We start from the raw sequence: 16,885 nt of genomic DNA, 5'->3' as shown, positions 1-16,885 counted from the left end.
TTGTGCAAGGTAAGTTCGCGTAGTTTGATTTGTGACACTGTGACGTCTATTACAGGAAGAAGCAAGGCTGAAGACTCTCGCAAGTACAAGCACTTTATGTACAGAATCCAGCCTCAGCCTCTCCTCTGGCCCAACGTCTGGTTACAACAGTAGCAATACTGCTGCATATGCTGCCAGTAAACTCAGCAGCTGGGATGGACAGGTGAGAAAGAACTGCCTTGTGAAACTGATGTCTCCTAATGCTTCCACAGTAACAGAGAACAAAACCTTTTTTTCTGATGGGTCATATTCTGTCGCAGCTATCAAGCAGGGCAAGTTTGTGTCAGTAGTGCACAGACGGGTTACATGGGGTAGAGTATTACCACGTAATTGCCAGAGTACAGTGACTCTCTTATTTTTCTGAGATCTTTTTTTTTTTGTTTAAATGTAAGAGCCAGTGTGTACTGTTGACATTAATGCCACTATCTGCCATGTTTTAGAAAGAAAGAGCATTTGCTTGTGGTAAACCAGAATCTGGTATTTTCACTGTGCCTCCCTCAATGAAGAAAGATGCACAGATTGATTTGAGAGTTTGTGTGTGTAAACATGAACTTGTAAAGTACTTTTTAGAGTAGGCTCCTATGCTAGCTTGTCACACTTGGTTTGCTAAACTTCCAGAGTCGAGCTACCCTTTCTTAACCTAGTGAAAGGCAAAGGAGTTATCCTATGATAAAGAGAAAATTCCAATCTTGTAAAGCAGGTTTGTTAGGAATATTCCACTTGCTGTGTAACATTTTATTTTTCCTGGTTCAAACCAAAAGCCCCTCTTTCGGCTCTTTCCTAAACCAGGTTTCTTCTGGAAATGCATTGCTTTCAAAAGATGCACGAGGTCGTTCAGCTGTTAGAAACAGTCAACTTTATATGTTAGAGCAACTAGAGAAGGATTCAATGTTGGGTAAGTAAATCATACATTTGCTTACGTTTGAGTTGTATCCCAAAACCAAATGATATTTGTTATTTATGTAAATCCAAATCTAATTTGATTCTAGTATTTTGAGGCTGTCTTTCTATTACCTGAATTCAGAAAAATACGGTCCACCAGTAGCTAGAGTTTGGAAAAGTAAATGGAGATTTGGTTCTTTTGTTGTTGTAACATAATTGTATAGGCTTTGGAGGGGGTGGGAGGAGAATTTCTTGAGCAAACCAAAAAAGCATGGGACTAAGGCTGCAAAGAATATAGGACCATACATGCAAGTTGTTATTTTTATCCACAAAATTCATGTTGTTTATTCTTCTTTAGATTGTTAGCGTGTATGTGGTTAATAACTTTTAAAGTTGAGTGATGTAAAATATAACTGCAGTGTAATTACCAACACCCAGATTGTCTAGACCAATAATAATATTATCAGTCGTTCATCAGGATTGTGTGGATCAGTTGCAGTAACAGAGGGTTTAAATCCCTGTAAACTGCTTAATATTACACCTTCTGCACCGATTTAGTGATTGTTTTCTTCTTTATATTTTCCACTTATGACTTTTTATTTTGTCTCCTGCAGAAGCCAGCAGAATTCAGCCACCCCTTCCTTCTAGTAGCATCAGCTGTAGGTTCACCCATGGGTTAACTATTTCAGTCAGCTCCTCTTCAACAAAAGGATACCAAGATTTAGCCAAACATATCTTGGCCAATGCTACCACTGAGGTAAGTAAATAAGTACTTTTTGCATTTTCCTCTATCTCCTACTGGAAGTTGTACTGAAAGCGTTATTATTTTACACTCCCAGCAGCTACTTGTTAGGTACAGAGGGGGACAGTGATCAGTTTTAAATGTGGGGGAAGTTGAGGCAGGCTGCCGCAGTGGAAGAGCATTTCAGAAGAGACTGTTGCACGTTAGCTGAAATGTTTGAGTGAATCTGGTGAAAGTGCTGAACTGAGCTCTTCTAGTTCCCAAGGATTTGTACAGTGCAGGTTTTATATATATCTGTGTGACCACGTATGACTGTGTAGCCAGAAGGAAAGCATACAAACTTCATGTTTCAGATCTGATAGAATCACTTGATTTGGAGATGTGTGCTACCCCCCTCTCTGTTTTCTCACAGTAGCCTCGGCTATTGTATTGGTTTAGGCTCATATAAATCCTCCTTCAGCAGAGAACATGAGATGCAAGTCAGGCTGGCTGTTAATACTCCCAAAGGATTACTAGCACTATAAAGCTAAGTATTTATTGTAAAGCCAAATGAGTAGCTTGAGTAGAAGACAATGTATAATTTATACAACTTTATCTTACCTGTACATTTGTCATTGTTTTCTAAGGTAATGGCAGCATGCTCTCAGAACCTGAGGAATCTCTACACGTGCCAAGCAGCAGGTGGCTGGAAGTAAGCTTATGGCAGGTCTTTATAATGGGAGATTTTTAATGCAATTTACCCTTTTTTGTACCAAGACTTTTCATTTGTGTTTGACAGATACCAGTGTACAGAAAAAGAGGTGCTGGTTTACTACAAAGTCTTCCCTTCGGCAACAAAGCATGGATTCTTGGGAGCAGGAGTGATAGAAAGACCTCTCCCGTCTGTGTGGGGACTAGTGAGAGATCCTGGCAAAAGGCATCTGTATGACAGAACCATCAACACAGCTCGAATACACAAGAAGGTAACCAGCCACATCCAGCTGGGTGAGTACCAACACAAACAACTGACCAGCACTATCATTAGGTACTTTCTCAGCTCAGACTGTCAGCCAGGAAGAAAGCTAGAGGCATCTTATTTCAAGTTTTCTGGTTTGAATAATTTCAGTATGTAATAAGGGAACTTCCCTTTTGCAAGACCTGTTCCACGTACAGCTTGTATTAAACAGATGCTGCAGCAGTACAGATAGAGGCAGTGGTTTGAAAGTCAGAAGATCAGCAGAATAAATCTTTCGGGGCTTGGAAAAGTAGTATCTTAATGACACATTGTTTATAGCATATTAACTAGAGCAGCTGCAACAAGGAGTTAAAATGCATTTGTACAGTTTAGGGGTTGGGGGAGGTTGTGACAAGTTAAAGTTGTCCAAGCCTAATTCCTCCTTTCTTTCTTTCTTGGATGCTTTTTCCACAGTATATTTAGTGACCGATACCTCACTGTGTTACCTAAAGCAACCCCGGGACTTCTGCTGCATCACTGTAGAAGCCAAAGAGGTAAAATGCATGTTTTCTCTGAGTAACTCTTCTAAACTCATGGTTCAAGGACAGAAGGAAGAGAAGTTAGTGCTGATAATTCCAGAAATGGCAGCGGAGCAAGAAATGCTATGCTGATATGACACAAGTGAATTATGTATAAAATCCACTTGCAAGTGACAATCATGAAGCAAGCCCTATTAGGCAGTAACATAATTGTTACAGCTTATTCTGATCACAAACAAACAGGATTCTAGCAAAAACAAGAGCTTATTTAATAAGTAATATGAGAAATATGTGTCACAGTAAACAAATCATTACTGTATGCATAAAAAAACCTCAAGTTGTCTTCTTTACACTTTCTCATGTGCAGGAGAACTTGTCTGTCTTGGCTATTCAGTCTGTCTACGATGCTTCAATGCCTCACCCTTGTAAAGACGTGGTGAGAGGGGAAATTCTGCCAAGCGCCTGGATACTGGAACCTGATGTAGTGAATGGAAGAGAGATCACCAGAGTTATTTACATGGCACAGGTAAGATTTTGCGGTATGTCCCACTCTGGATGTAAAAAGCTGTTACACTTCAGAGGTAGGAAGTAACCAAAGAGATTTATATATATATATATATATATATATATACACACACATTATAATATATATATAAAATACATTATATATATATTATGCTATAATAGAAATGTATTAGTATATATATTATATATATTGAGTATATATATACACATATATATATGTATATATACACTTCCTGGAGCATAGCATAAAGAATTGTATTAAGTGACCATAGAATTCACCTCCACCTCATGCCCTGAATTACCGTACATCATGTTAGATAGCAGTTTTAGGACAGTGCTTTTAAGCATATCATCCCATGTTTTTACAGCACCTCAACCTCCATCCTTGGACACCAAGGCTCTTATATAAGTGCTTATTTGCAATTTTAGTATGTTACATTCTCATATGGTGAGCCAGTAACTGATCCATCCAGTGTCAGAGACTGGAGAGTCCTGTCTGCATTTTCATCTTGTTATAGACATACAAGTCCACCTCGGTTATGTTATTTTCAAAATGCATGGCAATGCTTACTGTTAACTTTCTTCAACAAAAGTCATTAAATCTGTGCACCTAACAGGTATAAAAGAGAAGTCAAGACAGGGATTGCAGTTAAGAATTAGAAGAGACTGCCGTCATACATTTATTGCAGTCAGCTGAGAAGTAGGCTGCATTTGATACAGCAGTTCCAAGCACCTAGAAACATCCAGAACAGAACACCATGCTGTACTATTAACTTTAAAGGGCTCAACTTAGAGATAATTTTAAAGAACTAATTCTATTTATAGGTTTTTAGGATACAATTTTTAAAATATTAGCTTTAAATAATTAGTGTATGCCTATGTAATGTATATGCATTTCACAATGTTATGTAATTTTATATTGCTCTTTAATTAATACATGTATATGCATTTTCAGCAACACTGTTTCAAACTAGCAATACTTAATCTAAGCTCAAACTCAAAACCAGTGTGGGTGGGAAAGCAATATCAAATATGTCAAGCTTTGAATGTCTATAGAGTATTGGGAAGAAAAAAAGATATAAACCACCTTGCAAATTGCAGCATGAGAGCTATTCCAGGCAGGATAAATGTTTTGTACAAAAATGGGTACAATACGCCCACAACCACATGCCTTTCTTCTACTTTCTACAGGTGGATCTTGGTGCTCCAGCTATCCCAGCAAGGCTCCTGAGTTCCATTGCAAAGCGCCAGCCTCTGGTCATTGCTCGACTAGCACACTTCCTTGCTAGTTAGCATTTAGAAGAAACCAGAATATTTAAAAGCATGTGAAAGATCATCAAGAGACGCAAGCATCCGTAAGGGTGATGTAAAATACTGGCTCATAAGACAGGCACAGTCAAACCTTACTTGAGGAGTCTCGTTGGTAACTTTGGACTATACAAAGGTACAGTTTAAAAAAAAAAAAAGGATCATTTTAGCAAATGCTGCTTAGAAGAAACCCAGCAAGTTTTTAATAGGGAACCTGTCTTTCTGGAGACAGATGTGGAAGAAATCCCTTTGGAGCAGTTAGGAAGGTGTGCTGCCTCTACCTACAGCAGAGGAAGAGAATTCTGTTTATCATATCCAGGATTTTACATACAGAAGTGTATTACTTTGTTTTAGTTTTTGAGGAGTTGTTATAAAGATCAACGTTCTCTCTTCAAAAAAGTTTAAGCAGTGGTGAGAAAAAAGCAATGGAAACAATGAAACGCACTAAAAACTGCAAACAGCACACAGGTGGCTTGAGAGCTTTTATAAGTTCTTAAGCAGAAGTGCAAGACTACTTCCTAATGATGAGATAAGTATCAAATGCAGAATTCCTCAAACAGTAATGATATAGACCACTTGCCAGGCTGAATGATTTACTTCCCCTTGAAGGGAAGTCAAAAGCAGCACGATATCCAGTAGTCACCCTACAACCTGGTTAGATTTTTCTCAGCTAGTTGGCTGACTACTTCCAGTAGACAGCATAAGGTGTTTCAGATTGCCACTACACTATGCAGCAATAGTGAAACCGCCACACCTCAGGACACAGTTCTACTGCACTGTAGATTTAGGTGCTTTGAAATAGAGAAACCAAACCGACATTTGTAAACAATAAGACTTTGTCATTAATAGGGAATAGTACTGAGTAATCAGCTTGTTGCTAGAATTTCAATCCTGCAAGTGAGTAGCTCCAGCACTTTTCCATAATGGCTTTTTCCACCTGCCTTTCTATACTTAAGCACACCCAAAAGCATTAAGAATTGAAAATCTAGCGCAGACCACATTCTTACCATCACGCTTCCGTTCACAACATGAACAGCTGTCTTCACAGCAGCGAATACAGAGTCTCCCCATTCAATTACCTCATTTCTGTTGAACTTTGTCCAACAGTCCTGTTGTTAGGCTTTACATGCTTGGTCACACATTCCAAAAATGAAACAAAACCACAATCAAATATCTAAATAACTTCATTTAGTTCTTCAGCACAACAGTAGAGAATCATTTAGATATCTAAGCAATAAAAGCTGCTATAATATTCTTTCTTTAGCTCAAAAAAAGCCCACATTGTCCAAGAAGCTGTTGCACTTGAAATTTGTTAAGTGAGAAATGTGTATTCAAGCATCCACCTTACCAGAGTCGGCCTCTGCTACTTTAACACACTTACTTTCAGTAAGAGACTTATTTTCCCAGCAGACAATGAAGCTAGTTGTGCTTCTCACCTTTGTGTCACAAGCTGAGATCTACTTTTAACTATATCCTTGCACAGGTGTAATTTTGGCTCTCAGCTTCTATGTTACTTCCTGTCATGAATAGATTTAAGTTCTAAAAGAGAAGATAGTAGCTGTTTTAAATTGATATTTAAGAAAATAGCAGTTTTGAGGCATACCAGCGCAAGGCTCTTTCCCCCGCCCTTCCCCAGACTACACCAGGTAGGACAATAGGTTTCACTTATAAATTTGCTTTGCTTTTATCTTTAGGTGGTCCTGGTTAAAAGTTACCACCGCTATATTACCATTCCATTTTGAAGAGACTCAGCCTTTTCTTAAAAACCTGCCAAACTGAGTCATGGCATGGTTCGCTTCAAGCGTTACCCATCTTCCATGGCCCCAGCAGCTGCACAAAAAGACAGCTTTTCACATTTGCAACCTATCATACCTTTTTGTGGGAAGCAAAAATAAAAAAAAAAGAAGATTGCATAAGGCAATATATAAAAGCCCTAGAAAAAGTGAGTGGAAACTGCAGCACAGGGTATTGGCTTTGGTCCCTGTGCTGCTTCCAACAGATTTCAGGCAGAGGTGAGGGAGGTCTTCATACACTCTACAGGAGATTTGCTCAGTGCTTCGCTTCTTTTCTTTTATTTTGGACATGGCACTAGTGTTAAAGCAGTTTTGTAGGAAAAACATCAAGGGGGACTCCTGTTGGTCAACGATACCAGTGCCTATGAAGGATAATGTCTTATTGTACAGTGCATCAGATGTTTATTTTTATATATACATAAGATTGTTTTTTCTATGTTTACAAATTAAGTTATTTATATATGCTTGTTTTGAAACGTTTTTATATGCTATCAAAGCTAATTTTTATTTTTATCGGTATTAATGTAACTTTTTTTTAATACAATCTTCAATTGATACTAAAAAGCCTATTTATATGAATGTTTTCATTTGCAAATATAACATTTTATGGTACCTGTTAATGTACGGCATTGGTTTGTTTGGAAGGAAGAAATAAAAACCTAGCAGATACCTAATCTGTTAATCTACAGTGGGAAAAACCCAACTTCCTGTAAATTACTGCTGAGCAGTAGATGATCAGACCAAGTGTATTGTACCACCTACTGTTGCATCTCTGCTCTTAATCAAGATTGCTATTTTCATATCCACAATAAATGGTATTTTCTACACAAGAAAAAACATGCACCCTGTGGTATTTTGCTCTAGTTAAGATACCTGCCTATGGAACTGTACTTACACAGGAAGAGGTGCTGTCCAAAGTGGACATTTACACTGGATTAAGGAAAAAACATAAGGGCTAGCTTGTGATATATGTTGTAGGGATCCTACTTCTCCAACTACAAATTTGTGGCACATAAGCCAAGCAGCTAATTACTGCTTAAAATTGGTTTCTGTGACTCCGTGCCCAGTCGAAGCAAAGGGTTTTTTGTTTTGTTTTGAAACAAGGTACTGACTGAAGCGTCTTACTGAGGCTGGTTACAAAGCTCCTGCAACCTGAACATCCATAAGGGAGTTAATACAGTTCAATTCATCTCTCAAAAGATAATGCCGAATAGTCTGCAGTAGGAAAGACCGAGTCAAGGAAGGCTGCACACTCTTACCTAAGTCTGCCATGAACTCTTGTCCCTACTGTCCCCCCCCAGTGCTATGCAATTGTTTCTAAGGCTGGCTATAAAGTCATGTGTCTGCCTTTACATAGTAACCACAGAATGCCCAGGAACTGTATTAACTGCACGAAGCTGCAAGAAAATAGAAAGAGATATTTCTTACCTGCTGCTTCCCACTGAAGAACTGAATTCTGCCCAACAGGGCACAGCTGTGCACTCTGGGAGTAGTAAACTGGTCCTCAGGCTTGGCCACCTTTCAAAGGACAATTTCCAGGCACGTTGTGTTAGAGAAGGATAATTCAGGTATGTTGAGTTTGTGAAACCAGTACCGGCTAGGGTATCTATGCAAAGAGTTTTATATATAATACCCAAATAAAGTCAGTTCTAGAGACGAGAACACATTTTTATCATTATTGATTCAACCTTCTCCCTCCATCTCCCATCATGTAACAATATATTATATTTCAGTATAAGCAAAGCAATAGTACGCAGGCCAGAAGTTACTGTATGTTCTCTGCACGACGCTTCGTGGCAACGTACCTTTCTGCACCTTACCCCAGTACACAGAGGTTGTATATCACCAGCTTGGACACAAAACAGGACATTTAATCATGTTTATTATGACAAACAACAACTTCAAGTGAGGGCTGCAGCAAAATGTCACATAATAGCCTCGGGGAGCAGGTATGGAATGATATGGTATATTTGCTACTTCCTTTTGTATTACCATGCCCTTACCATATGCACAGCATGCCTACTTTTAGGAAACCTCTGCTTCATTCAGGTCATTAAAAAAAAAATCCCTAAAAAAGGCACAGTGATGGCACATGCTGTAGCTTTCAATACAATGCTTAGTCACCAAATCAAGAAAATCTCAGTACAGTTCAGACTGACCTTCCTCTGTGGTTTCTCTCTCCATGTCACAGTTTAACAGAAGTAACAGTTCTACCTAATTAGTCCTGGTTGTGTTTTTCCTCAATTGACTCAGATGCTTTTTCCCATTTTATACACGAAAGCGGTAAAGTAGCAAGAGAAAGAGCACTGGGCTTCACTTTGTCCAAAACACAGTATTTCTTTCTGACAAACCAGCATTAACATCACACAGCTAGACGTGCTAGAGGAAAAAGTGTTCTGTTACAGGAAGAAAATAAAATCCTCAAGAGACATCTACTGAGTAACTAATATTCTGCTAACCACCAACAGTCCCTACCCCAAACTCCAGTTTAGAGATACTTGGAGGGTGCACGGAAGTCACACCCTTGGCGAAGATCTATCCACAAAGGCAGGAAGTGCCCTCTGGCCTTCACAGAAAGGATTCCTCTCAAACCAGCTCTCCAGAGGATGTCACACTGCTTTTTCACTACAATTTTTGTCTGGTCTTCCAGGCTGTAGTTTTCTTGCTGGAGCATTTCCTGTCTGATAAAACTCAAACTCAAGGCAAGGATTATAAACAACAGCGAATAGCAGCTACACGCCATTTATGTTCACATACTTTAAAAAAAGTCTTAAAAATACTGCCATCTGCCTTCAGTAAAAAATATAATCAGATATTTCCTCCCTTATTTCTATTAAAAAACCCAGGAAATTACAAGTTCCATTTCCATCAAGAGATGGAAAAAAACTTAAGCATCTACATCCTTTAAGAACAATATCATCAATGTTCTGGTGTATATATTTAATATGGTTTTACTTTTAAAATGAGTCTTAAAAAAATTAAAATCAAACCTCTGAAATTGAGCTTACAGTGAAAAATAAATATAGGCTCATCTCCATGTCGTACGGGTTTACTTTTTCCCTCCCCTGACAGTACAGTCTGTTAAAAGACAGGAAGAGAAGAGCCAGCTACCAGGCATGCTCTGGTCACAGAGTAACTTGTCCACTTGAACTGAGCCCTGGGTTTGGCCACAGTACAAATACAAAAGTGTTGGTGAGTCTAAAAAACGGCTGCTCTGAGCCATGATCAAGGTGCTTAAGGGATTTCTGACTTGGCGATCCACTTGCTGATGTGAATCCTTCAGCATAGTCACCACTGCAAAGTGTCTGTGAGCAGAAAGACCAGTGCAGTTTTTGCACAGATCTCTCATGCGCAGTATTCTCCCAGCAAGGGCCTCACAACGCATTCAGAAACACTAAAAAATCCATTTGCATCTTCATTAGTACTTTCTTTAATCCTCAGAGTTCTTCTCCACTAACTTTGTGCTGTCACGGTACCTAGTGATTGTCTTGTCAGTTCACGAGGGTTAGTCCTGGGCTCTTCTATACGATGTTCTGATGTAAATACTCGGGACAGCATTTCCAGTTCTTTTAGGAAATCCTGCAACAAATGGATACAAACCAGAGAACCTTTATTGGCAAGTGTCAAAGAGGCTTCTTATTTTTAGTAGAAAAGGTTACAACGTTAAACATGTTGATGGTTGTCCAGAGCAAAATCTGAGGCTACAACACTGACTGTAAGATGAACGCCTGTAGGCCAGCACGTTCAGTTCTTACCCCAGACCCTCACCCTTCTCAGAAAAAGACCACGTCACACTTTAGATGGTTAAACACCTCCAATATACAAGTACTCACCACCCACGAAATACAAGCCATTTCACAGCACGGCGCTTGGGCTGTTTCCTGCATTTTGGCTTTTTCTAGAGTACTCCTCTCCCTTTCTGGCGGTGGGAGGCAAAGAGGTCTGAAGGTAACCCTAGTCAGCTGTGCCCGTTCCCAACACGTCATTCTCAGTCAGAGCACAGCGAACACATCCAAGCCGGAACAAGAGCTGGTAACTGAGCCAGCTGGTCTCCAAGTTGTTTTACAATTTTTTTGGAAGTGTTTCCACTGCACTGGACATCCTGACATTCACACCAGGACAGATTTCAACCAAGGCACTAGTAACAGTAACAAGGTTGTTGACAGGCAGCCCTGTTGCTGCATTAATCAGGTGGGTTATGGGCCTCAACTACATGAAAGAGATTTACTGTTCTGTACCTTTACTTTTTATTTCTTATTTTACTTATTTTGCATCCCTGCCCATAGCAGGGGGGTTGGAACTAGATGATCTTTGAGGTCCCTTCCAACCCAGGCCATTCTATGATTTCACTTGGTATTCACACACATCTAGTTACTTACTGAGGGCCAAGGGAGCTCTCCAAGGCTACGCAAACAACTCTCTATTTCACTGGTTCTCATAAGATCATGTTCTACAAGACCATGAAGCACGAAAAGGAACAAGTCCCACTGCAGAAAAGAAAAAAAAAATATCAACATCTCAAAAAGAAATGGATTTTGTGACTGCTTCCCTATCCCTATACAGTTCATGTCCTGCCTTCCTGGATCAGAACACGGAGGAAAGGAGCGGGAGGAAAAAACAGTGAGCGACATACAAAATGAGTGAACAGAATTACTCGAGTTCATACACTGTACTCCACCATAAAAATCTCAAAATTTCTAGTCCTCAGTTCCAAAACACACCAAGTATTTCATTCATGCGTGTTCAGGAACAGCTTGAAAAACTCTTATTTATTTATGGTTTTAGCCTGCAACTAAATAGGGCACTTTTCAACTTGGTAGTTGGGGATCTTGTAAGTAACACCCATATGTGTGCAAAAACAAAAGCTGAAAATACAAAGGCAATCAATTACAAAATGGCGTGTTCAGTCCTATGATCTCCCAGGCCCAGCTGGTCATCTTGCCAGTTGTTCCTTAATTAATCTATGCCTCCGTAACAGCCCCCAGGAGAAACACAAAACACTGACAAGTGTGTATCCCTCTACCCCCACTCAAACAATACCAGCTAGACAGCAGACCCAATGCTGCAGGCCTTGCTCACACAAGCCGTCAGTTAATGTGGCAGGCGAGGGAACCGTTAACGTGGATGTATGGGACTGGAGCAGATAACTGGCAGCCCCTCAGAGCTGAACAAGCCCTACCTCCCGCTGCTTGACTTCCGAAAGGTAACCGATGTTCTTCCTGCTGAACATCAGCTGCACAGGAACAGGCGCCCCGAAGTCCTCCTTCCAGACGGAAAGCAGCAGTTTCAGAAGGCCGTATGTGGGATTGCTCTTTACTCGCAGCCTCATAGAGCTCTTCTCTGGGGCCTTGATCCCAAGACTCAGAGGAACACGATCTGACACTAAGAAAAGGAAGAAAGGTGAACTTCCATACTGCAAATTTGTCTTTTTACATTCGTCTGCCTGGTCCAAAGCACATTTTGTATAGCTCATAACTAAATCACTGAAGTAAAAACACTTAGTAAGTGTAAACCACTGAACTTAAGGGGACTAGAGTTTAGGAACAGGCAAAAACATGAGTTTTAAAACTATACTAAGTATTATTATACAGGAATATACTTATACTGCTCCAAGATAAAGAATGCCACTTGGTTGGCATGCAGCCTGAAGTCCTGACAGAAGACTGACTGAATGGAAGTTGAAATAATGACTAACATTTAATAAAAGAGGACATAGGTGTTACTCCGGAGAAAGAAGAGTAACACAGTAAAACACCATCTGAATCTACAAATAGATTAAATGGTTGTTCATAGCTTTGAGCTGCATATCTCTATACAAGTGAAACTGAAGTTATACAGCATTTAACTGCAGCTAAACACACAGAGAGGGAAGATATTAGGTCTTCCTCGGTACAATTTAACAAAAAGGGGCAGATTTACACCGCTCTCCCCCAGAATGACATTTCACAATATTCAGGCATGGACTGCAGGGTGAACCACAGAAAATCTCCTTAAGAAACTTCTTAAAAAAATAAATAAATAAATTAGAAGGGTGCTCACAGAGAAAGCATCTGCAAGCAGACCACCAGCTCACACTGAGAAAGCTTTGCATTTAACACATTAGACCAAGAGAAAAAAAATGAAAGCGCTCACAGAAGTCACAATACACAGAAAACAAGTTACTCCCATTCTCTAAAAAGAGATGAAGAAATATAATTGCATAATTTATATTCCGGGAAAAAAAGTCTGCTGCAACTTTTCAGAGGCAGAGATACTGAGACACGTATGACATTTAAATGGAGGTATTAATAAAGGAAAAATAATGAAGATGTGAACAAGAACACCAGATATGAAAGACAGTGTCCTTCACAGAATAAGAGTGACCATTCCAATTTGACAGAAAAAAGCCGCAAAGAGGGAAAAATTAGACTTAAAGGCACAAAGAGAACTAAACATACACAAGCTCTAAATAGTGAAATATCTGATCCCAAGGATCTAAGAGAACTTTCATACCACATTTTAGTCTTAAACAGCTTATCATGACTGACTCACCCAGCAAAGAAGCCAACTCAACTGTACACTTTGCCAGCTGCTGTTCTGATGTCGGACACATGAACTAGAAAACACAGAAAAAGTTTTATCTTTGTCCCATCCTGCAAACTGGACAAAACAGAGCTTCACGAGGGATAAAAGAGAGGAGCAGACAATTTACAGCAATGTAATCAGGTGTAATCAGGAGAAAGTCTGAAAGAAAAGAGATCCTGCATGACAAAGGGCTCCACAAAGGCTAGATGTAAGTGCCAAGTGTATCTAGAGTCTAAAAAACGCAATGCAACTTTGTCACATTTGAGCTGAGACAAAAAACATTCAACTGAACTCAACTGTGAGACAAAGCAAACTACAGATTTTACAAGTGTGAAGATGGCTTGAAGCGGTCCAACTTTGTTGTTGCTTTTTTTACTTCTACCTTTCTGCACCGAAGCGTCTGACTCAGTCTTCCCAGCAGGCACTCCAGCCAGTCGTGGTCAATCACTTCACCTTCATCCCGCGGGCCCACAGCAACACAGAGCACATCCTTGACGAAAGAGACAACAGGGATTCACTTACCAAGTCTGCACTTCCATGAACGGATCTTTGGACCTATGACAGAGGTGAAAAATTAAAAGGGAGCTAGGGAAAGACAGCAAGCCAGGAAGTGAACATTATGTACCTTAATCTCGTTGATGATCTGGGAGGGAAATGGGGCACGGTGCTGACAGCCTGGTGGGCAGTCCCTTCTCAACTCCAGAGCATCCTCGCTGGGCAGGGGAAGCCCTGGGACTTTCAGCATTCTGTTGAAGGTTGCCTTCACTTCTCTTTTTATTAGTGCTGCAAAGGAAAAAAGGGAACAAATCCTGTCTGCCTCAGTTCTTCTCTCCAGGGAGGCAGACAACTGTTTTCAAATGCTACCCTTACTAGCCTCCTATTCTGAGAGCCACCGTGACTGAGGAACAGCCAGTTCATGCTTTCAAACCCTCCTGACTCTGAGCTCCCATCATATTAATGGCCAGAGCCACAGGTGGGGAGCTACCCATTACCACCAGGTACCAGTGGCAACCCATTTCATTCCCCATCAGAAATGTTTCAGTAGCTTTAATGATCAGAATAGCTAAACCAGGAAGCAATGCCAAAGCAGAATGCCGAATCAGCATGACCATACCAGCTGAACCACTGTGCCCACAAAAGACATATGTGTTGTACCAAAATAAATTTTGAGCAGCATCCAAAACACTGAACTCCTGCTGCTGAAAACGGTGCTGGATATTCCTTCCCAAATTCTTGGCATCACCTCCTGAAACAATGGGTTTTGAGAGGTTCTGAAGAGTTGCCAGAGCACTACTACAGACTAAAAGGAATACAGTCACCTGCAGCCTGCTGAAAACATACCCAGTCAGAGAAGTGTTTGCTTTGAAGAAGTTCAGAAGTTCTCTGTACATGGGGACCATAACATGGCTTGACGGAAGCTGACTGTATCCTGTATCTGAAGTGCTATGACAACTTCAGATGGGATATTTTCAGAAGCTTTCCACAGCATTCATTCTCACCATCCTAACAGTCTCCATAACTAAAAATCACAAGGGCCAAGCTTGAAAAAAACCTGAAGAAGATTCTTGGAGCTGGAAATCACTCCTCTTATTCCTAAAGAAGGAGGGACAGAGCAACTGCATGCTTCCCACTAAAAAAAAAAAAGTGAGAGTCCTTTTCTTTTTCTTTACCCTTGAGTACTTCATGACACTAGAATAAACTTCTACTCCTTGATCTCAGAAAGAGTACAATATACAGGTTAGAAGCCCAGTTCCAGGTAAGGAAACTCACCTGCAATGTTGGCAGAAAGCCAGCCACAGGCCTTCTCAGTAGCTAGTTCCACTGCAATGTCTTCCGCACTATTCAAAACCTTTGCAGGGAGGATAACAAGTGATATACTGCCAGTCACAACATCAATAATCAGTGAGGAATCAGAAGTCTAGAGGGAAAGGGCTTAATATGGTCATGCAACATTTAACCACAGCACCACCATCTCTGGGGGAACTGCTACTCTGAGCACTAGGACAAACCCATTTTGACTTCCCAAACCCCATCAGCACCATACAAATACCCTCAACTCTTTGTGAAGTTTATTCTAAACCAAAAGCATTATCCTTGCAAGATGAATGCAATTTACCTACCACTCTAGTTTCAACAATTAGCTATTGGTTAGAGCATCACTGTAATGAGAACATCCGAGACAGCCTGGCAGAGGTGACTCTCCTTAGATGTCAGCCTCTACATCAGGGCATCGACAGATTCCATTGTCCTAAGCTATTAAGTGATAAGTGAAGCAGCAACAGAAAAACATTAACAATCCAGATGCACAGTCAAGGTCTTTAGTGAGTTTTAGTGAAAATACATACTGCTGCAGATGTTTCTTCTGGCAGTAACACCCTTACCGCCTCAGGACCTTTTTTTTTGCAAAATCTGCAAGAAAAGAAAGAATACGTGCCTCAGTATTAGTCAAAGTTCTTGGACAACAGTCAGAAGTTCATTACTGTAGGAATTTTCACATGCTCTCTTACAGTCAAAACTAGTTGGAAGACTGCAGTGAAGTATGTCAAACCAAAAGAACCAGATAAGGAAAAATCAGTTACAAGCCCCAAGGCTGCAACGTTCAGTTTCCAAAGAAGGGAAATACAATAACTGCAGTGGATGCCTGTTTGGAGCTGGATGCAGAGGGACACAGAGCACCTTTATTCCTTCCTACAAATACGGCATTAACTGGCTGGAGGCACAGCAGACAGTCACCCTAAGAAGAGCAGAGGTCAGGGTTTATAATTACCAGAACCTGAGCAAGACAGGCCAAGCCGAATGAGGCTTATAGATTCCACAATAAGAAGAGAAGGGAAGGCACAAGTTTAAATAACTTTTCCTCCTTACTCTCTGCCTTTGATGAGTGCCTGGGCCCCTTCCTCATACAGATGAGCGCACACCTCTTCAAGCAGCTTGTCGTGATTAGCATCCTCCTCCTTCACTTTATCCTGCAACATGACTTCAGCCCTTTGAACCAACTCTGCTACCAGTGTTGCCCTGTGAAAATAAAGAATAAAGAAATTCAGACACACTGAAATTGATAGAAGAAAAAATGCACACTAACTGAAACCAGCTGTTTGCCCCATTTCAGGAGGGTGTCTGTCTTTCTCAGAGAGAGATGCAACTAGCCACTCTGCTAGAAGAGAAAGAAGAATCACTGTGTTCACTACTACACCATTTCCTTGCTCTTTTTGACATGGAAACAAAACAGCAAATAGAGATCTCAGAATAGTACTAAGACTCAAGAGTCAAAAGCTTTTAAATATTAATAGAAACAGATAGTTACAGGTAACTTTTGTGGCACCAGTACTTTTACAATCAGTGGTTAGTGGTCAGAAATTCAGAGATGTCAACAGCAGCCCACTACAACCAGTGTTCCTCACAGGCTGATACTATTTAATGTCTTCGACAAGTTGGACATGGGACAGAGCCAATCCTCAGCAAGTTAATGAACGGCATGCTGGAGAGCAGGACTTCCTTTCTGAAGGACCCTCACAAGCTGAAGAAATGGGCTGACATCGGTGGTGACTCTGTATGCCTG

At 40.5% G+C, this 16,885-nt stretch overlaps 2 protein-coding genes across 16 annotated transcripts in view; one reads left to right on the top strand and one right to left on the bottom strand.

The window, feature by feature from the left end:
• The window catches only part of STARD9 (StAR related lipid transfer domain containing 9), a 106,854-nt gene extending 99,255 nt beyond the window's left edge, over positions 1-7,599 (top strand). For 10 of the 14 annotated variants that reach the window (XM_080594807.1, XM_080594813.1, XM_080594809.1 and 7 more), the window contains 8 exons: positions 56-202; positions 829-934; positions 1,536-1,678; positions 2,290-2,354; positions 2,442-2,647; positions 3,072-3,151; positions 3,504-3,662; positions 4,853-7,599. In XM_080594807.1, the coding sequence (XP_080450933.1) occupies positions 56-202; positions 829-934; positions 1,536-1,678; positions 2,290-2,354; positions 2,442-2,647; positions 3,072-3,151; positions 3,504-3,662; positions 4,853-4,954 (1,008 nt within the window). In that variant the 3' untranslated portion in view covers positions 4,955-7,599. Of the gene's footprint in view, positions 1-55; positions 203-828; positions 935-1,535; positions 1,679-2,075; positions 2,270-2,289; positions 2,355-2,441; positions 2,648-3,071; positions 3,152-3,503; positions 3,663-4,852 lie in introns of those variants that run through there. The other 4 variants (XM_080594802.1, XM_080594804.1, XM_080594803.1 and 1 more) reach the window with 4 other exon arrangements.
• A 1,028-nt stretch (positions 7,600-8,627) lies between these two features.
• The window catches only part of CDAN1 (codanin 1), a 29,001-nt gene continuing 20,743 nt past the window's right edge, over positions 8,628-16,885 (bottom strand). The window contains exons 20-29 of one of the 2 annotated variants that reach the window (XR_013952115.1): positions 16,192-16,341; positions 15,672-15,735; positions 15,097-15,175; positions 14,482-14,572; positions 13,952-14,109; positions 13,709-13,816; positions 13,294-13,357; positions 11,942-12,144; positions 11,142-11,249; positions 8,628-10,341 (exon numbers count right to left, since the gene is read on the bottom strand). Coding sequence is in view for 1 of the 2 variants with exons in the window: in XM_080594826.1 (XP_080450952.1) it covers positions 10,216-10,341; positions 11,142-11,249; positions 11,942-12,144; positions 13,294-13,357; positions 13,709-13,816; positions 13,952-14,109; positions 15,097-15,175; positions 15,672-15,735; positions 16,192-16,341 (1,060 nt within the window). In the remaining variant the exon portion in view is untranslated. The remainder of the gene's footprint in view (positions 10,342-11,141; positions 11,250-11,941; positions 12,145-13,293; positions 13,358-13,708; positions 13,817-13,951; positions 14,110-14,481; positions 14,573-15,096; positions 15,176-15,671; positions 15,736-16,191; positions 16,342-16,885) is intronic. The other variant, XM_080594826.1, reaches the window with a different exon arrangement.

Source organism: Anser brachyrhynchus (assembly GCF_964034855.1).
Source record: "Anser brachyrhynchus genome assembly, chromosome: 5".
NCBI lineage: Eukaryota > Metazoa > Chordata > Aves > Anseriformes > Anatidae > Anser > Anser brachyrhynchus.
Note: the sequence above shows the minus strand (reverse complement) of the source record. Positions and strands in the feature narration are given on the sequence as shown.